The following is a 20,966-nucleotide window of genomic DNA, read 5'->3' on the forward strand; positions in this document are numbered from 1 at the left end:
GCTGCTTCCGAGCTCTCGAGGCCCACTACACCGGTCACAGCACGACCTGTGACACCAGCGACGGCTCGGCCCTTCGTTTTATGAAAACCTCAATTGCTTGACTTACTAGGACTTATTTCCTATTACCATCTACAAAATATCTAACGTCTACTTGCTATCTTCTATCGTAAATCGTCCCAACTTTTCGTTACCTCGGATTTCATAGGCCCGCTGTGGCCATACATGTAGTTTTAGTTTTGCTTCCGGATTGGTTTCCATTTAGGACGCTCCCATTATTCATAGAACCTACATTGTGCTAAACCGTTAACCCTGTTGGTTTCATTCGCTACAACAATCTGATCGCATTCCTTCAGCTAAGCTCCGCGGGTTCACGATCCAGATTGCGGCTTTAGACGCATGAGCAGCTCCATCTCCGCCAGGGGGCTCGCTCACCAATGCTCCACCTCCAATAGATCGTTTCATCTCTTTGAGTAGCGATTTCACACTGGATCTATTTGTGGTCAACGTCGTCCATCCAAGCGCTGCTCCCCACAGCATGCTTCGGACCGTGTGGACCGTGAGCTTCGGGTTTGCTAAAGTAACCGCCGCCGGTGGGATGTCATCCTCGTCGTTACTCAAGTAAGGCGCAGCTGAGTGACCGGACCCGGACAGACTCTGTAATTTCTGAAGACTTGAGATATCTTCTTGGGATAATATATTCCGACAGGTCGAGGCAAGGGACGTCAGGAAAGGTGATGAAGGATTCGGCTGAAATGACTCGATAGAAGTGGCGTCAGGCTCTGTGGATGGGAAATATTTGATGGGCATCAATGGAATGAAATTAGGTGGGTATCGTGAATGCACCCAGAATTGATTATGGGTAGGTATGGTAGTCGTCTGAGAACATGTGGAAGAAGAGAGCAGTGCTTCGGCGCGCTGACGTTCTATCGGCCCCGCGATCTTGTACACGATCTGGAGACAACGTTGGCGAGCCTCTTGTGTCGTCCAAAATTGGATGTTTTGCAGAGTAGGGGAGATGGATCTCAAGCGGTCGTGCATGTCTTGCAAGAGGCCCTTCTTCATCTCTTGTTGAGCTTGGTCTGCCAACACTCTTGAGTGAATTCCCGAGTCCTCCCATGTGCTTGTTCCATTTGTAGAGTCAGAAAGCGTTTGTACTCGCTGCTTTTTCCATTCCACGTAGCGTTGCGGTGAGATGAATCGTGCGTTGGCTTCTTCTGGATCACGAGGTAGATGAGAGTGGGTGGTGTCAGATATGAGCGCTATCAATGCTGAGAGATCGAGGTTGATATGAGTGGTGGGTTCGAAAACTATTGGCTGCGCAGCAGAAGTGTTGTCCGTCTCCTTTACAATGCCCTGCCTGTCGCCTAATTGGACATCTATGCCCATTCCCTGGAGACAGTCGATGGTATGTGCGATTCTGGGATCACTCTTTTCGTAGTTGGGGTCGGAGAGGGAAGGATCTAGTCGGGTTAGACGTATGGTGACGGAAGGTATTTCGTTGGATCCATGGAGAGAATTTGCCCTTGCAGCCTCCAGAAGTTCACGACCCATGCGCAGCACGGAATTGTCAAACTCTTGGGGTATCAATTTTTCCTTCTTCAGGGAAGAGTGCCCGTCGCCGTCATCCTCATCAGAGCTGGTAAGATATGAGTCCATCTCACAAAACTCCATTAAAATGCGACTGTTCTTTATCCTGAAAATTTGTCCAGAGTTGTTTTAGGTGAAATGTTGAATGAACTTACGTATTGACTCTGATCCAACGTCTCCCATTGTCAGAGACCACATCAACCTTGACGCCACGCCCTTTGGCTGAGCCATTCTTGGGCTTTCGGGAGGCCTCAGGATGAGCGGCGGCGTAGAATGTCCGGTATATAGCGACAGCCCCGCGAGCTTGAAGCAGTTCCTGCCATACTGCAACAAGATATGGTGCGTTGGTCGAGAGAGGAGGAAGAGATGTCGATCCTGGTTGATCAAGAAACTACTGAATAGCACATCGATTAGAATCATCGGATCAACAACAAACATCCCTACAGTAGGACTGAACTCACCTTTTGGAGAACTTGCACGTCTCGTTTCACTTCTTCTCGTAGAAACCGCAAGCCAGGCAATACTTCTCGGGTCTGAGGCTTTGCTTCACTCATTTCTTCTCCTGACTCGGATGAGTCGATGATTGGCAATTGCTGGGAGTCGGGCTCGTATGAGTCCAACCCAATGCTAACAGAGCGTAGGCAATTGAACAATACGTAGAGTTCTTCGTGAGGTCTTGCCATTGACTTGCAAATAGTATGATCACTGTGGGTCAGAAACGAAGTCCAAGTACGGTAAAAATGACGGTTACTAGAGGACTCCCAGACTGTCCCGTGTAGGGTGGGTTTGAAGCGAACCGTCTACTTCGAGGTCTATTATACTAGGACCCGAAGGTATCAGAGAGAGATGAGCCGAGGCGAGACGCCGAGCGACAACCACAACAGCTATCAAAACAGACGACGTTAGAATATACAAAATACAGGTGCGTAGGCTATACCTATCAAAACAGACGAGCACGAAACTAAGGAAAGGAGAAAGCCGGCACAACAAACATGTTATACTAGTGAGCTACGAAAAAGGAAACTGGATCGAAAGTCAGCAGCGCTCATGACAATACCCCCTCGTCAAATGGTCGCGTCCCGCGACCAAAGTCACGTTCAAATGTCCCATCCTCCCAGTTAAACAAACGACGTGGGATTCGCGCTGGGACAGTGAAATTTTCGAGTTTTTGAAAACGTAATCTCATTGTCGGCATAGGACGCGGTGAAGCAGGATGTTTGCGGTGGAAAACTGCAATGGCTTGAGGAGCGTTCCTAAGTTCGGAAGCTTGCAACCACTCTCGTTCCTCGCGAGGATATCCTTTCCAATGCACGAGGTACTCCAGTTTTTCCCGTCGCAGACGTGAGTCCAAAATCTCTTCCACTTCTTGTTCCTCGTAACCATCGACTAGAACAGGCGGAGGCGGAGGCGGCTTTTTCTGAGAGGGAAATTCGGCAGGTGTGAATGGAGACAAGACACATTCATTGAAGACTGGGTGAATCGCTTTCCAAGTTCCAGGAAGTGCAAGCTTATATGCAGAGGCTCCATGTTTCTCTAGAATCTTAAAGGGACCGAAATGTTTGTCATCCAGTTTCTTCGCGGGTCGATCGGATGAAATGTGAGTGGATTCTAACCATACTTGGTCCCCAACTTTGAAGTTATGCGACTCACTTCGTTTCCGGTCATAGAATCGCTTCATATCTTCAGCAGCTCGTTTAAGCGCCGATTCCGCTTCTTCTCGCGTCTTTCGCATCCGCTCTGCAAACTCTTTTGCTGCCTCAGCTTTGACCTCTCGACGGAATCCAGTCCCTTTCCGTGGATGATAGCCATAATTGATGAAGAATGGCGAATGTCCAGTCGAGGATTGAACCTTATCGTTGTAGGCGAATTCGGCAAGGGGAAGCCACTCGGACCAATCAGTCTGGTGATAATTAGAGAACACGCGCAGGTAATGTTCTATTTCTTGATTGATCCGTTCAGTTTGACCATCTGTTTGTGGATGGTAGGCCGTACTCGCATTGCTCTGGATATCGAGAAGTCGATAAAGGTCACGCATGAAGGCAGATACAAAATTTGAACCTCGGTCACTAATGACCTTATGAGGCAGACCATAGCTTCGGAATACGTAGTCCCGGAAAATTCGCGCAACGCCTAGGGATGTAATTTCTGTGTTTGTTGGCACCACTTTGATCATTTTTGAGAATCGATCGACGACGACAAGGATCGCGTTTTTGCCCGCCGATTCTGGAAGTGGGCCAATGATATCAACAGATATATGTTCCCAAGGCTGCGCGGGGACCTCATTCGGATGCAGGGGGGCAGCAGGTTGTGAGTTTCTTGGTTTGGTACATTGACAACTTTCACAGCCATCAATATAATGACGGATGTCGGACAGAATACGTGGCCACCAATAGTCACGAGTGATTAACTCGTGAGTTTTATATCTCCCTGGATGACCTGCTAAAACAGAATCATGATGCCCCCGAATGATGTCTTCTCGAAGCTTGCGGTCAATAGGAATATAGACTCGACCTTTCCAGGTGACGAGACCATCTGAATCCAACCAGTCCTTGTCCTTCAAAATGAGCTTCTTAGTAACGACTGCATCCTGATTTGAATGACGACGACGAGCACGGGTGAGAAAATCTTCGTCTACAGTTGCAAGCTCTATTTGACAGAAAATATCAGGCTTAAGAACAACGATGTTTTCATTATCGTTATCCCCCGCCTGATGATCTGGTCGTCTCGACAGAAGGTCCGCTCGTTGATTGGTTTTCCCGGGTTTGTGATGCAGACTGAAGTGATAATTCGACAGTTCTGTCACCCACCGGGCTTGACGACGATTCAACTTTTGAGGCTTACGGAAATATGCGAGGTTCTGGTGATCGGTCCACACCTCGAAGTCGTTTACTGCTCCCATGAGGTGATGACGCCACTCGGCGAGTGCAGTCATTATTGCAAGCCACTCACGGTTGTAAATTTCATAGTTCCGTTCGGTCTCATTCAAGGCTTTTGACAGGAAAGCGATGGGCCTCCAGACACTGTCTTGATATTGCGAGAGTACTGCCCCGATCGCCTTTCCCGAACTATCAGCCTCAACACGATAAGGATCATCATCGGTGGGGATGCCAAGAACAGGAGCAGAAGATACGTGTTGTTTAATTGTCTCAAATGCCTCCTGCTGCTGCTTTCCCCAGGTCCAATCAACATTCCCTGTCAAACTCGTCAGAGGCTTCGCAAGATCTCCATAACCCCGAATAAACCTGCGATAAAAGTTGACAAATCCAAGAAACACTTGTAATTCACGTTTCATGGTAGGTGCAGGCCAATCCATAATCCCTTTGACTTTGACAGGATCCATCTTGACCTGACCCTCCGAAATGATGAGACCTAAATACTCGATCTCATTCACTTCAAAATCGCATTTTTCAGGTTTGAGGTAGAGTTTATTCTCGTGAAGGAGTTGGAGGACATGACGAACAATACATTGATGTTCTTCCCGAGTTTTAGTGAAGATTAGGATGTCATCTAAATAAATAACAACCTTCCCGTCACTGATGAGATCTCGGAAAATATCGTTCATCATGGTTTGGAAAGTAGCCGGAGAGTTAGTCAAGCCAAAGAACATTACCAGTGGCTCGAATAATCCCCGATTCGTATGAAAAGCCGCTTTCCATTCATCGCCCTCCTTAACTCGTACATTATTGTACCCCCAACGGATGTCTAGCTTGGTAAAATACCGGGCACCCTTGAGTTTATGGACGAGTTCCTGGATGAGGGGAAGAGGATACCGATTTTTCACGGTGCAAGCATTTAGCTTTCGATAATCCTGTACTGGCTGAAGTTTCCCATCCTTCTTTTTAACAAAGAAGAAAGCAGATGCGAATGGGGATTTCGACGAACAGATTCGACCAGAACGAAGATTATCCTCAAGGAACGCATCGAGTTCACGTTGTTCCTCGGGACTGAGATTATATACCTTACAGTCGATGGCGTGCTCTCCTGGGATTAATTCAATTGCATGATCCCAAGGTTTTCGTGGTGGAAGCTTGTCAAAGGACTCTTTCTTGAAAATGTCCTCAAAATCGTGGTATGCATGAGGGACCATCTCCTCGAAAGTTTTCTCAGTCTTCGTTCTAGACACTTCTTCGGCTAGTTGTTGGGACATAGTAGTGTGAGCTCAAATATGCGAAGCTGCCCCCTTTTTCATGTAGCCGTCAAAGTCGAAAGCAAATAATCTCTCTCCCTCACTTAAGGTCAACTCCGGTCCACCATCCACGCAGTTCAAATTCTCGTCTTCTTCCGTCTGCTCTGGTTGGAACAAATGATGAGCATATGAGCAGCTCTTTGGGCAACGGTCGAAGTTGAGTGTACCATCCATCCAGTCAATCGAGGGATTATGATGTCGAAGCCACTCATGTCCAATGAATAGCTCTCTTTTCCCAAGATCAGTAACTCCCAACGTGAGACGTTCAACATGGTCACCAATAGCTAATTGAAGAACCATGTAATCAGTAATTGCGCCTCCAGCATTGAGAGTCCCGTCAGCATTATAAACGGGAATTGGACGGGCCAGTTTCTGCGTGTTTATTCCTTTGGCTGCTATGAAACCTGCATCAATCGAGGAGCCTGTACACCCACTATCAATGAGTGCTTTTACACTGAAACTCCGACAGTCATCAAGAGTGTTCAAAGTTGCAGGCACGGTCAACGAGTTTCCGGATCCCCGAATATAACGTTTGGGACCACTAAGCTCATCAATCGCTTCAGATGCCTCCACAAGAGAGAGTGCATTAAGTTCTCTCAGAACTTCCGGAGTGGTTTCGAGACGACGTTTCGGGTGAACCAATGTTCGAAGTAAGCCCATGGCTTTCTCATGTGGTTGGTCCCGAAAACGTTGAGCATACCAAATGGCAGACCAGGGTCGTAGTCTTGCTGCAGGTACTTTGGCATCGTGGGGTCCCCTTAGGTTACTTGCAGCAGTTTCACCTTCGGATCTACCACTTCCACGTCCCGAAGGATTGCCTTTCCCTTCAGACAAAAGCCTCGGGTTTGGGGTTTCACTCCCATCCTTCAGCTCATCGTGCGCTTTTGTCAAGTCCTCATCTTCAACTTCCTCAATATAAGGTTTTGTGTTCGTATACTGGGAGTTACAGGGTAAGGATGGTGAAGATAAAATAGAACTCGAGGCAGTCGGAGAGGTTGCGCCACCTCCCGACATTTTTAAAAACCCTTCTCTCCAAGCCACTTCTTCATCTCGTCTTTGTCTTCTTCGGGCAATTCTTCAAGGATGGCTTGTATCGCAGCTGGCTTCCCTTGAAGGCAGTCTTTCGCAAGGTGACCATGTCGGCCACACTTGAAACATAACCCCTGACGACGGCAAGCATCGACATCCATGGGAAGTCCTTGACCGCCGAAGGTACCTGTCGCAGAGGCTGCGGAAGAAGTTGGTTGAGGAGTAGAAGTAGAATGGGGGTTCTGGTTGGAGCTAGTTCGAGGTGCAGGTGGAGCGGGCAAATGGGGGCGTTGGCGATAAAGTTGATCCTGTTCGATCGCCTTCGCTTTCCAGGCTACAAAAGTTCCAGCCTTGATGGTGTCCGAACTTTCCCAGATGTGATCCACGAGACAAGTATTTAAGGCTCGTTCGAGGAGAAGATTTAAATGATCATCACTCCCCGCAGCCCATCCTGCCATTCGTGCGAGTTGGTCGAACTGCACAAAAAACTCTTCGGCAGTCAAACTGCCCTGCTTCAAGAGTTCGAGTTGACGCTGTGCCTCTCGTTTGGCATTCGCGTCATCAAACAAAGCTTTCAAAGCCACCTCGAAATCGGTGAAGCTCCAACATTGGGTGTCGGGTAGGGAGAACTGTTCTTCAGTATAATTATCAGCCCAAAGGCCAGCACTCCCTCCTTTCATACACGACGTAGCAAACAACACCTTCTTTTTATCATCCGAAAAGATTTTTGGTTTGGCTTCGAACATTACGCGGACCTGTCGCCACCACATTTTGAAGGCAACAGAACCCTTGACGCCACTGAAATTATCAGGGCGAGACAGGAGTGTCTTATCAGACCTGGAGCCTGAGCCGGACATAGTGGAATGCGGTGGTGGTGGTTTAGGGGCTCGAATTAATGGTTGGGTGGTGATTGGAAGTCGAGGTTGAGATACTTCTGGAAACGAGTTGGTTGAATGTGTAGATGGGTTAGAGGTCTCCGATACAGGAGAAGGTGCTCGAGTGTTTGATTTAAACGTGGCGAAAAGATAGGTGATTGGCGATAAAAATGGGTCTCGGGTCAGTTCAGGGAGTTTCATGCTTCTATCAGAGAGAGATGAGCCGAGGCGAGACGCCGAGCGACAACCACAACAGCTATCAAAACAGACGACATTAGAATATACAAAATACAGGTGCATAGGCTATACCTATCAAAACAGACGAGCACGAAACTAAGGAAAGGAGAAAGCCGGCACAACAAACATGTTATACTAGTGAGCTACGAAAAAGGAAACTGGATCGAAAGTCAGCAGCGCTCATGACAGAAGGCCCTTTTAATGCATGTACCGTAATCATTAATCAAACGTTAACCTCTCACCGTAACTTCTGAATCATCAACCATTGATTGCCGTCCCTCTGGCCGAGTCAAGGTGAGTGGTACTAGTCTTGCTACATGGTGCACGCGTACGCAGTTTCAAATCATGGAAATGTAACGTCTGGTAAATTTGAAAGCGGTCGACTAAACAATTTCATCAGATCGAGGCGCTCACTGCTGGACCCGCCGATCATAAGGTTCCAGGTAATAAAGAATAGGTTAATGCGTGACTCAGTACGGCCCGTTCATCATGATGGGGTTGGTGTTATCGAAGAAAGTGATTCCGCATATTTGTCTAGCAAGATAAACATGCAATAATCTTGGACTGGCAAACTTCCATGTCTGCTGAGGTGTAAGCACGCTGGCTTACTTGAGTTCTCATAATCAATACATATACTGTCGCGGGTACTGAAGACTAAGTCTTCAGTATTTCTACCTTTTGGTGTAATGGTCATGAGGCGCGGCAGCCGACTACTTTACATGAGGCTCAAAGGAGGGGGAGGGGTGCTCGTGCCATCTGTGATTATACTGTCCTTGCGCCGGATTTGTGTTTGATCAAGGTCGAGAAACTTAGTCGGGTCCAGCCTGGGGCCCGAAGCCGAAAGGCTGTTGTTTCCAGCAGTTAATTTTCTTTTGGGCACGAGACCCTGGTCCAATGACCAGCACCCACCTAGAAGGACTTCATCCAGCGGAGATTATACACTGCTTGATTCAGAAGCCAATCACGAAATCTGTCAGTTGCCTGCACGTCTTTGCTAGAGTCTGAGTTTCGGAAATAGAGACGTACCGGTGATCCTCGGTAAGTCAGTAAGTTAGGCATGATGATTTAAGGAACCCGCTGATTTGTTGATCCAACAGCCTACATCCGAGTCAGGTATGTATATAGTCCAACAGCCCTGCATCAGGTAATATCACAGTCAAGCAATTAATTATGTGATGCTGTCACGGTGGTGGGGGACCTATCCGATGCTTTGGGAGGTATATGCCAACTTAATTGATCGCACTCATCTTGGTCTCGGGATCCGGTTAACAAATGTCGAGGCCCCGAGTTGGAACAGGACAGCTCGGTACAATAGAAGGTGGGTGTTGAATGTCAACATCGCCAATGTTTGTTTTCGCTTATTATTTCAGACTCTTTACCTTAATGCCTTATATCATTGTCTACGCATGTTTATACCTCAGCAGTTCTATCACCAATGCTGAGGTATGTATCATAGTTGTCTGCACGCACGCTCATTTCCTCACTGTTACTGTTCATAGATTCGTTTATTAGGTTTGTCAATATAAAGTGGTTCTATCACCAATGCTGAGATTCGTCTATTAGCTTTAACTTCCAATAGGTTATGAGCCCTGACTCAAACTGAGTCAGAAACCAAAGCTTAAAGTCGTTATCCCCTCTCATTTATCAGCCTGCCGCTCTTATCAGATTGATAGTTCCCTGTCGACGTTGTCATGGGAAAATTCGATCACATTCCTGAGTTGTTGGGATCGGAGAACTATGTTGGTTGGTCCACCAAAATGCAATACACCCTCGCGTGTGAAGATCTATGGTGTCACATCAACAACAAATCGGATCCCACCTATCTCCTTGGCAAACCTTCATATCTCCCCGTTCCCATTGATCCGCTCAAGATCACCAAGGAAGAAACAAAGTCGATGCACAAATGGCTACTAAACGATATCAAAGCAAAAGAATACATAACACGCTGTCTTTCTAGCAATGTGAATGCCCTTGTATCTCATGCACACACCGTGACCGCACGCAAAGCTTGGGAGACACTCAAGGAACACTACAATCATTGCAATATCAGTGCACAGTACCAAATTCGTCAACAATTGCAAGTACTTCGCATGAAAGACTCGGCGGACATGTCGAATTTTGTCGGCCAACACGCCGCTTTGCAAGAGAGGCTTATAGACTCGGGTGCACCATATGGTGATGCAGACACAATTTTCAACTTGCTCATGGGACTGCCTTCCACGCCTATATGGCAACAGTACAAATCGCAACTTGAACAGTGAATGCACGATGATCAGATCGCCGCGTCGTCCACCTCCGCTCTCCCCTCCTTCACCTTTGAGACATGCATGTCGCGCATCAGTGCGGAAGCTGCACACCACGTCAATGTTCAACTTATACAGTATGCACGTCCTGGTTCAGAGTACACGAATGCCATCGCTATGCCTGCTCCAAACGTGTTGATGAACATTAACACCATTACAGGGTTATGAAAACATAAGCACAACCCTCAAGGTGTTTTCTGTATGATGGCAGGTTGCAATAAAGGAGATCATGATCATGATCACTGTTATAAGAAGGGCGGAGGGATGGAAGGTCAGGCACCCTGGCAGAAAAAGAAGGGTGAACCAGAGGCAGTCGCAGCAGCAGTCGTAGCACCAGCTCCATCTCATCCCCCTCCACCGCATATTGCTGCTGCAGCTGCATCACTAGCCAGCCTCTACGACGATGTCTCGTTCACATCCATTGCCGTCCTCCCTGACCATCATGTCGCATGTGCTCTCCCGCTCCCTTTCTCAGTGATTCTCGACTCCGGCACCACCGGCACCCTTGTTAAAGACTGCAGCCTGTTTCACACCTACTCCACCGAAGATCCTACCAGTGTCAAAACTGCTAATCACGGTATTCTTCAGACTGCGGGACGGGGAACATGTGTGGCCTGGCTCACCATCGGGGGGAGGCATATGCGTCTCTGCATGTCAAACTGCCTGCATGCTCCTGATGCACTACTCAACCTTATTTCGGTCAGCAGCATGAACACCAAGGGCTGGGATGTCAATTTCTGGGCAAACATGACGTGTGAACTCACCTACCGCAATGTGTACTGGGCGCCATACCGGCCACTGGCAAACTACATGCGCCTGATCTTGAGTTTGTTCCATTTGTACAGACAACTCAAGCACTCCCCGTAACAACAGAACTTGCTGCGTTCACACACGTACCACTCACCCTAGATCTCTGGCATGCCCGAGTCGGCCACATCGGCAAAGCTGCAGTCACACGACTCCCGCAGATTGCAAAAGGGGTGACAATTGACACCCACACACCCTTGTCGCACTGTGAATCCTGCATCCTCGAAAAACACCCTCATCAGCCATACCACTCCTCCGAATCCGAGCGCGCCACTCACTTTCTAGATCTCATCCACTCTGACGTGTGCGGGCCCATCCCAGTACTCACCCCACACGGCAAACACTATTTTATAGTGTTTATTGATGATCATACGCACACGCTCGACATCCAGTTGCTTGCGTCAAAGGACCAAGCACTCAATGCGTGGTGAGTCACACGCGCACGGTGGGAGAACTTATCAGGCTTGCGGGTCAAGATTTTTCGATCTGACAATGGGGGTGAGTTCATGAGTGACACTTTCACTAAGGAACTCGAGGCAGCTGGGATCACGTGTCAACGGTTGGCGCCATACGCCCACCAACAGAATGGGAAGGCCGAACGCGTCATCCACACCATTGAGGGACGGATGTATGCAATGTTGGACCATGCTCGCTTACCTCGATCGCTATGGGGAGAGGCAGCACTCACGGCAGCATACCTTTTCAATCGATCGGAGTCTCGTGCCCTTCCCCCAGGCAAAACCCCATACGAGATGCTTCACAAGGTTCAACCCACCCTCACGCATCTTCGCATTTTCAACTCGCGCTGTTTTGCGCGAATTCCACCCGAGCTGCAGGAGAAGCTTGGCCCTCATTCTTGTGAGGCAGTGTTCATGGGATACCCCCCAGGCGTCAAAGGTTGGCAGTGCCGCGATGTCGTCACCAGCACTTTCTTCAACTCACGTGACATCATCTTCGATGAAAATTTCACTCATCGTCCTTTCCCTGACAGTGACGATGAAGAGGACGAACCTGCGACCCCATCTAACCCAGTTACACCGCCGCCTCCTCGTGCAGAAACACCATCAGCCCCTTGCATGCCTGCTCCTCCCCACACAGAACTCATCCGTCATTCTCGTCGCATCCCCATCCCGACCTCCAAAGGCTCGCTATTTCAAGAGCGACTCACCGCGGACAAGCAATGTCTCGACAGGCAGCGAGCTATTCGCACAGCGCGCATTCAAGGTGTTCCTCCCCCTGCCTCACTCTCAGACGCACCCATCCCTCCCAACATCCCCGATCATCCTACTCCCTTGCCTGGTCCTCCCGCGATCGAACCTGCTGACCCCATAGTCGAGGATGATGAGGAAGTAGGCTTCCCACACGTATTGGCTAACCTTATTGCTGTTGAATTTGCGTGTCTGTCGGTCAGGAGTGACACCCGTCGTAACCCTCTGGCTCGCGACTACAACTTGCGCATTCTGCCAGCCACCTACGATGAGGCGATTCGACGACCAGACTGCGACAATTGGTTAGCTGCAATGCGGAAGGAGATAAATCTCATGTCGGAGATGACGGTATATGAACTTGTGCCCTTACCAGCGGATCGACGTGCCATCGGATGCAGATGGGTCCTCGAGTTCAAAGAGGACCTTAAAGGAGGTCCAGTCTTCAAGGCTCGTCTGGTCGCCCAAGGGTTCTCCCAGATACCAGGGGTTGACTTTGATAAGACTTTCGCGCCAGTGGCAAAGTCCGCCTCGATTCGCGTACTTTCAGCATATGCGGCTGCACATGATTGGGAGCTAGACTGTTTTGACGCAAAGCGCGCGTTCCTTTGGGGAAAATTACAGGAGGACGTATACATGCGACAACCACCCAGCTTCGACCGCATGGGACTCAACAGCCTACAGCTCGTTTGCCACCTCCTCACCTCACTATACGGCCTCAAACAAGCAGCCTACAATTGGTACGAGCTCCTCCGTGAAGTCCTCACCCACCTCGGGTTCTTACGTTGTGAAGCCGACTACGCTGTCTTCATTTTCGATCACGTCGACGGGGACGGGGTAAGGGTGATATGTATCATAGCGTGGCATGTGGATGATGGACTAGCTGGGAGCAACAATCGCCGTTTCCTCGATCAAACGAAGGCGCAAATTGCTGAGCGTTTCAGTATAACCGATCTGGGAGCCGTTAGCAAGTACATTGGGATTCAGTTCATCCGCGACAGACAAACTCGCGAGCTCTGGATGCATCAAGAAGATTATATCATTTATCTACTTGATGAACACAACATGACCAGCTGTAATCCTGTCAATCTGCCCATGGACCCTAACTTCCCCTTTGGCCGCACCACTGATGTCTATCCACATGTTGAGGACCTCGAGACGGAGTACCGAAAACTGGTAGGTGAGCTCTTATACCTCGTGATGTATACTCGCCCAGACATTGTGTTTGCCATGATGTGTCTCGCTCAACATAACACCTCCGCCCAGCCATGTCATTACTCTGCCGCCAAACACGTCTTATGCTACCTCTCGGGCACCATCCACTTAAAGACTCACTATGGTGGCACTGGAATCAACCCCTCCCTCCATGGCTACAGCGACTCTGATTGGGTGTCTTGTCCAGAAGACCACATCTCCATTTCGGGCTACGTTTGGTTCTTCAATGGCGGACCTGTCTCACACTCGGCTAAAAAGCAGACCACTCACGTGTTATCATCAACGGAGGCAGAATACATGGCCTTGATGTCAGCGATTCAAGATGGACTTTGGATCCAATCATTCTTCAAGTGCATCACAATTCCCCTATCACTGCCTCTGCGTTTGTTCGCAGATAACGCCGGCGCTATCACACTTTCACAAGAGGCAGCCAATCATGTACACATGAAGCATATCGATCTAAGATATCACTTTATACGACGTCATATCGAAGAAGGGACCTTCTTACCAGCGTGGCTATCAACACACAAAAACACAGCCGACATTTTCACCAAGCCTTTACCCTAGCCCATCTTCATCCAGCACCGCTCCAGTCTCGCTCTCGCATACCGTTGAAACATTTCCAATTCAGATTTCGCATCTCGATCCAATCGCATTCTCGCATCTTGTTTTCTTGTCCATTGTCTCGTTGAGGGGGCGTGTTGAATGTCAACATCACCAATGTTTGTTTTCGCTTATTATTTCAGACTCTTTACCTTAATGCCTTATATCATTGTCTACGCATGTTTATACCTCAGCAGTTCTATCACCAATGCTGAGGTATGTATCATAGTTGTCTGCATGCACGCTCGTTTCCTCACTGTTACTGTTCATAGATTCGTCTATTAGGTTTGTCAATATAAAGCGGTTCTATCACCAACGCTGAGATTCGTCTATTAGCTTTGACTTCCAATAGTGGGTATATAAGTTCTTCTGCAGGTCCTAGAGTCAAACCATCAACAATCTCCTCCTCTTTCGAGCACTTGCACATCATCAGAAATTATATTTTAGAAAACATGGGCGCTCACACTGACTTGATGATATACCTCCCAGACACCATGACCAACTGGCCCTGGCCTCGTGCCATCAATCCTCTCTTCGAAGATGTGAAAGCTGAAGTCAATGCTTCATTCCGTGACTTCAAGGCCTTGAGTCCTGAGTCACAGGATGCATTCGACAAATGTGATTTTGGTTCCACTGGGGAAAAAAAGAAATTATGGAGCGGTGGAAATGTCACATGAACCTTACATTCTAGCTAGATTATCACTTTATTTTGACTTAAGAACCACGAAATGATAATATGGTGTATATTTTCATATCCTCGTGCCATTTCCATCATATTCTTACATGCATCTGGACTTGAAAAAATTCAAAGTCAAAACCCTCTGCCCTACTTTGTGTTAGTTCTTGTCCTCACACCACAATGTTCACATCGACGTTGTTGATTTCTAGGTGTATAGCTAGTTATGTAGCATTAGTTGAGTACAATTGAGGTCGGAGGATATTGGCAAGCGCTGCATGGTTAACGTTAAGCTTCGTGTATGTAGAAACAGTATGTACAGTATATATCAATGTCATTCTCTTTGCTATGTTCTAGCTATGGTCTCAATGCATATGCACTATTAAGCCATTCATAATGCAGGTATATATGTGTGTGCACCCGCTGCGGTCAAATGGACTCGAGATTACAACAAATGAAAATGTCCTCCAAAACATGATCAGAACATGGTGAAAACATGGTAAAAATGTGATCATTCTCTTTGCATTTTCATTTCTTTGTAAGATAGGCCTCATCCAGATCCAGCACCTTATGTAAGCCCTAACCCTAACCCTAAAATGCGGCCAAATGCTAGGATTTTCTTTTTGAAAATTTTTGCCAGTCTCTAGGCAGCTGTTTAAGAGCCATTGGGCCCATCACTATGTACAAATTGTATTGCAGGTCTATGTATAAAGTGATTTTTAACCTTAGCAACACCTTTAGGAGGCAAGGTATGTTGGAGATATGGCATATGCTGTCTGACTCTGTGGTATGTACTTGTCATTGGCCCTCTTAGTAAGCATCTTGACCACAGCCACATATCATGTGACCACTTATATAAGCGGCCAAATATGTCTTCGGTATATCTCAAAAAAATTACTTAGTATTTCTGCAGTGTGGAAATGATATTCTAAGGCATTTTAGATATTTATTGTTTTTGACTTATTTCTTCTTCAGTTCTGAACCAAAAATAAAAATTCTTCCTGGGTCCTCAAGAGAAGGTATATTAGAAGACATCCCAGGGCTTATATTTGCTAAAAGTCACTTTATGGTGTGGCTATTCAACAAGGTAGAACAGTGCAAACTCACTTACATAAGACGTGCTGGAACCGGATGAGGCCTATCTTAACTTGATTAGAATATCACAAACATCTGGTGTGAATCTTGAGGTTTGCACCACATTCTCACTTCGTGTAATCTATTTTTTCCCCCAGTGTTCGCTTTCTGTCACCTCTCAATTTTGAACGTGACTGACACCTTTCGTTGTTGTAGCCCTCCTAGCAGCTCTGAGCAGTCCCAATGTGTCCAGAGGTTGGTATTTGTCCCCTATCTATTCACACACCACAGAATCCTGATTTTATTCTTGCAAATAGAGCACCTTTGAGTCGGCTGTGACCTAACCAATATTTACTTCATTGTAGATGAGTACACCAACATCGAAAATGTGGCAGCCACCAAGGAAATGTTGGACATCGTGCTCGATGCTCTACACAATCCTCACAAGACACGACCAGAAGGCGAATGCATCCTCGGTGAAATAGTACGACAGTAAGTGCTTCTAAATTGTTTGATGATGAAAAAAGAGCTCAAGACACTTTTGTCTAGATTTTGGGCTCGTGCAATCCAGACCGCAAGCCTGGCTTCTCAGTGTCACTTCATTGAGACTTTCACAGCATACATTTGTTCACTAGCTGTCGAGGCTGTCGACCGCGAACAACATCAGTAAATTCACACATTACTTAGCTTCCCTTTGTCGTAACTTGCCGCTGGGTAGTTTCCCAAAAAGGAGCGGACAAGTGACTCATAAGAATGGTGACACCAACTTATTATTAGCTTGCCACAAGGCAATTATAAGTGGAATAAGTAGATGCCTCCTCTTGGTGGGACCTTTTCAGTCCTTATTGTTTCACTTTTGCGCACCTATTTTGCACTTTTTTTTTCGCACCAATGCAGTACATTCACTTATTTTCTACTTTGTTTGTACATTTTTGAGGACTTATTTCACACTTAGTAAGCGAAAAATGACTGGATTATTCGAGAGAAAAGGGAGGGAAAGCAACATGAAAGTACTGGTAGGAGATATTTTAATGTATGAAAAAGTGAATAGCATGACTACTAGTAGGTACATGAGACCCCGGGCCGGAAGCAGCAGTAAAATGTTGACAAATTGAAGGAGTAATCTACAAATAGTAGTACCAAAAATCGTTAGTTGCGACCAGAAGCTCAAAAAGAAAAAGAACGATACCCACCAGAAGATGAGTGCACGCTCGTCATCGGAGTCGTCGTCCAGAACGACCAGCGCATTACGCCCCCTCGTGGCAGCGAGTGCCTTCGCACGTCCCCAGAGTTCTTGGACGATTGACTCTTCGAGGCGGTTGATAGACTTCATATAGTTCCTGGTTGCTGAACCGAAGTTGGTGACCGAAAAGGCACTCCGAGAACCGCTATCCTTGCCTGTGGCTTTGTTGAGAGTGTGGGGGACCTTAACAGCCTTCCCTTTACTGTTGATGCCGAGTGTGGGGTGATGCCCGATAATTTTGAGGGCATGTTCCAACTAAAATGTGACAAATAAGTTAGCGGTACTATGAAGCAAGGGTGGAAATACACGCCGCCGCAGTGATAAGACCAATAGCGCCCCTCACATGTGTTATATCTGTCGGACTCCTATGCCTGTTGATAGCGCCCGAAGTACTATGACCATGCTGCACGAGGACCTCGAGAATGAGATCAGACTGAAAAGGTTTTTGGAATTTTCCATCCTCTGTAATGTGACCATACAGGAATCCCAACTTGAAGAGTAAGCTATTCGCGAAGTCTTCGCGGTCTCAATCAGTCTCAACATCATCCTGCGACAACATAAAACTCGCAAGTACCGAGACAGCGGAATGACCAATGTTATGGCGCCAGTCGGACAGCCATTGGAGAGCCTAAGAAAAATGCGAAAATGATTAGATACAAGTAGCGTCAAAAAGTACTTACTATGGCAATGACAGGTCCGTTTGTAGTGACTGTATGTGTGATATCCCCGTAAACCACATTCCAAATGTCCTGCAGAATATCGTGGAGGGTCATCTCAGGAATAGACCAGACCTTGTCCTGATCTCTGATGGTGAGGATGAGAGTAGGTATAAACATGCTACTCCACCTAGTTGTTGCCCGAGAACCTCCAGGGAGGTTCGTGATCCTGTAATGAGAGCGGGGGAGGATCTCCACTATAACCTCGTCAGGGTTCGTGGGATCAGGTGTTTCGGCGGTTGTGATACGGGAAACACTCTGAGTGTTTTTACCAGAGGGCTTTGGCCTCTTTGCAACGGGGGCTTTGTGATTGACACCGACACCAGTCTACATATTTCATAGTCAGTAAGATTTCATATTAACACAACGAAAGCATACTACCCCAGACGTTACCCGCAAGGACACAGGTTTGGGTTCGGTCTTGACCACGGTCTTCTTGTGGTGATCAACAATCTCAATTTCGGATGAGGAGTTGTCCTCGATCATAGGGTCGTCCTCGCCGATCATAAGGTTGTCCTCAATCATCAGGTTGTCCTCCATCAGGTTGTCCTCCATCAGGTTGTCCTCAATATCTGCATCCTCGATATCCGCGTCCTCGATATCCGCGTCCTCGACATCTGCGAATTTCCGCTTTACACGTGTTGCTGGAATGGTAGGGTGGGATGTGTGGGCTTGGGCGAGAGGCCGGGGGTCAACGTTATAATACCCTTTGGGAACCTGTGGAGAAGGGGGTGGTTCGAGATCAGATTCTGAATCCGAGTTGGATTTATAAAAAACCAGGGCAGGTAGGGGAGCCTGTGCAGGTGCCTCAGCGTCCATTTCAAAATCATTGTTCGGGGTCGTGAAGGTATCATCATAGATGACATCAGGTTTGATCACGGCGAGCTGCTTGGGTGCCAGATGGGCATTGTGGGGGGCTAAGTTTGTGGGCACTGCAGCGCCAGGGACATTGGGAGAAATCTTGGCACCCTGAAAATACAATGAAAACATTAGAAATAAGATATAGATGAAGTCACCTGAGTAGCCCTCAATTTTGACATCCGACAAAGAGCCCGAGAGTGCTCGATTGATTCATCTAAATCATCGTCATCAAACAGGGTAGAAATAGCAAGACCTGTCAATTTGTCAGCCCCAGCATCAAAATTGCTACTGATTGACGTGAGCGGGGCACTGCTGCTACTGATAGTGGTTCCCCTGGTGAGCTTAGAGGAGGGAGAAGAACTAGAGATAGCGGACTCTTGGATGGAAGACACTGCAGAATGTCTGGCCTTGGAGGACGGCTTTGAACCACCAGCGGGAATGTTCGATCGCCCAGTCCGGGATACACCCAGCAAGTTGGAATTTTTTAGGAGCTGGTATGGAGCTATCAGCATCAATATCACGGACCATGAGATTGAAAAAAAAAAGAGTTGTTTCAGTCAGATAGACCCTCATGGTTAAGGTAAGAAATAAACGCCTTACACATCAGACACTTGGTTATCATGATCACGTGCCTCTGTTGATTCATCGATAAGGCCTGCTGCTTCAATCACATTTCTCACTGGTGTCTTCACTGGGATTACTTTCCTCCCCTTCATTTTGTGTGTCCCTGGCACTTGCGCCTCCAACTCCTGTTCACTCCTAGGATTCCCGATGTCAGCACCAGCTGTCATTTTACCTTTAGCCCTGCCGCCCTTGACTTTGGCACCAACAGCCTTATCGGCACCAACATCCTTATCAGCGACAATGCCTGCACCTTCCTGACCACCCGCCGTAGTCATGTTGGAGGTGTCTGAGGCTTTCACACCCTTCTTTACTGGGCTTGGACAAGGACGACTTGGCTTGGGTGCATCAGCACGCATTGCAGCTTGGTCGGTCTCCATCTGTTTCTGAAATGTGGCAACGCGCTTATGCTTTTCTTGCACAGCTGTTTCACTTGCCTCCTTTGCTTCTTTTTCAAGCTGGTCGTCAGTGGACTTTTGAGCTTTGGTACATCTCTTTGCGCGGTCTTCACCCCCAGTCAGAATATGTCCTGGATGCTGAGTAGCATTTTTAGCTCGAGCTGTCATGCATTTCGGAACTGCGCTGGCAGGCTGAGACATGGTATTGATGGATGGGTTGGAAGGCTGAAGAAATTTGAGGGCGATGGTGGTTGACAACAAGGTGAGTTTCGTCACATTTCTTGACAATGTAGTCTAAGCTGACTCTGAATAAATACATCGACCCTACCTACAGTCATGCCCCGGTGCTACTACCTATTAGTTTAGTGCGACCCTTCTGCAGCTGCTATTGACGTTGGGGACTGCATCAATTTTTCCAAAACCTTTCCAGTACACGCATCAAATTTTCCAACACTTTTCCTGGATGTCAAAGTTTGCCCATGCCATTTCGACGCAGCAACGTCAATGTTAGCCGAGACATTTCGCCAAGAGGAAAGTTTCCCACCCCGCTAGTACGTCAATTTTCACCAGGACTTTTCCATTATGGCTTGAACATCAATATTTACCAAGACTTTTCCAGTTAAATTTGGTCTAGGGTCTGTTTCAGATGCCCAAGTCTGGCCTAAGTTTGCACATCAAACCTAATTTTGGGCACATTGGGCACATTGGTGCTGGTGATTACGGTTGAATGTGTTGGCCTTCGGAATCCTCTTCAATCATTGATTCCAACAGCCCTGCCTGTAGCGCATATGCCTCCCCGCCGTTCTCACAATCTCCTTCGGCTTCCATGCCTAGCTCCAGCCTGCACACGCTGGTTTTGAAATCAGTCAGGTCGCACCCAACACATGCGGGCACTCCACCCAACTTTACCTGCTTCAGGACTGCCCCCGCAGGATCCTCCCCTACTATCTCAGTCACCACCCCGCCATCGAGACTTTTCACCACCCCCTCCGGGTTTCTCACCACCCCCTCCGGATTTCGCACAGCCGCCCCAGTCATTGCCTCCCATACTCCCTGAGCGAATTCATGAGGATACTGATGCAGAATTCACTGACACAAGTGAGTGTTACTATCATACCCACCATTCAATGCTAAACGGTAAGTTCCCTTCAAGCTGTCAGTACTCTGTTTTTGACTCAGATTTACTACCTTAGGACGACCATGCACGGCCGAGGGAGCATTTCTGCCGTATGGTACCCCACCAACTCCCGTGCCACCAAAGTCTCCTGTTGATTGGAGTCCATATCGCAATAGAACAGAATTTGAGATGGCAGAGTTCGCATTCAAAAAG

The 20,966-nt window shown here is 47.7% G+C and overlaps 6 protein-coding genes across 6 annotated transcripts; 2 read left to right on the forward strand and 4 right to left on the reverse strand.

Moving 5' to 3' along the window:
- Positions 1-201: 201 nt before the first annotated feature.
- Positions 202-2,522, reverse strand: DEU56DRAFT_539564 (uncharacterized protein). Its single transcript, XM_041346706.1, has 3 exons — positions 2,049-2,522; positions 1,743-1,978; positions 202-1,693 (listed from the first exon to the last, which is right to left on the reverse strand). The coding sequence occupies exons 1-3, from the start codon at positions 2,268-2,270 to the stop codon at positions 319-321; spliced, it is 1,833 nt and encodes a 610-aa protein (XP_041205078.1). The 5' UTR covers positions 2,271-2,522; the 3' UTR covers positions 202-318.
- A 3,590-nt stretch (positions 2,523-6,112) lies between these two features.
- Positions 6,113-6,475, reverse strand: DEU56DRAFT_693711 (uncharacterized protein; the record flags this gene model as incomplete). The annotated part of the gene is made up of 1 exon (XM_041347183.1): positions 6,113-6,475. A coding segment is annotated over one exon (363 nt), but the record flags the coding sequence as incomplete, so codon positions are not given.
- Positions 6,476-6,789: 314 nt separating this feature from the next.
- On the reverse strand, positions 6,790-7,659 carry DEU56DRAFT_742844 (uncharacterized protein; the record flags this gene model as incomplete). The annotated part of the gene is made up of 1 exon (XM_041348969.1): positions 6,790-7,659. The coding sequence occupies one exon, from the start codon at positions 7,657-7,659 to the stop codon at positions 6,790-6,792; it is 870 nt and encodes a 289-aa protein (XP_041205080.1).
- A 6,861-nt stretch (positions 7,660-14,520) lies between these two features.
- On the forward strand, positions 14,521-16,293 carry DEU56DRAFT_742848 (uncharacterized protein; the record flags this gene model as incomplete). The annotated part of the gene is made up of 2 exons (XM_041348970.1): positions 14,521-14,707; positions 16,127-16,293. 2 exons carry the CDS (start codon positions 14,521-14,523, stop codon positions 16,291-16,293), a joined length of 354 nt encoding a protein of 117 aa, XP_041205081.1.
- A 628-nt stretch (positions 16,294-16,921) lies between these two features.
- Positions 16,922-19,837, reverse strand: DEU56DRAFT_758855 (uncharacterized protein; the record flags this gene model as incomplete). Its single annotated transcript, XM_041350269.1, has 8 exons — positions 16,922-16,963; positions 16,987-17,295; positions 17,384-17,530; positions 17,615-17,668; positions 17,721-18,083; positions 18,135-18,725; positions 18,773-19,119; positions 19,246-19,837. 8 exons carry the CDS (start codon positions 19,835-19,837, stop codon positions 16,922-16,924), a joined length of 2,445 nt encoding a protein of 814 aa, XP_041205082.1.
- A 722-nt stretch (positions 19,838-20,559) lies between these two features.
- Positions 20,560-20,963, forward strand: DEU56DRAFT_696257 (uncharacterized protein; the record flags this gene model as incomplete). The annotated part of the gene is made up of 2 exons (XM_041347224.1): positions 20,560-20,773; positions 20,830-20,963. Coding segments are annotated over 2 exons (348 nt in total), but the record flags the coding sequence as incomplete, so codon positions are not given.
- Positions 20,964-20,966: the final 3 nt, after the last annotated feature.

This window comes from Suillus clintonianus, assembly GCF_016758775.1.
Source record: "Suillus clintonianus strain FC179 chromosome Unknown DEU56scaffold_77, whole genome shotgun sequence".
Classification (NCBI taxonomy): domain Eukaryota; kingdom Fungi; phylum Basidiomycota; class Agaricomycetes; order Boletales; family Suillaceae; genus Suillus; species Suillus clintonianus.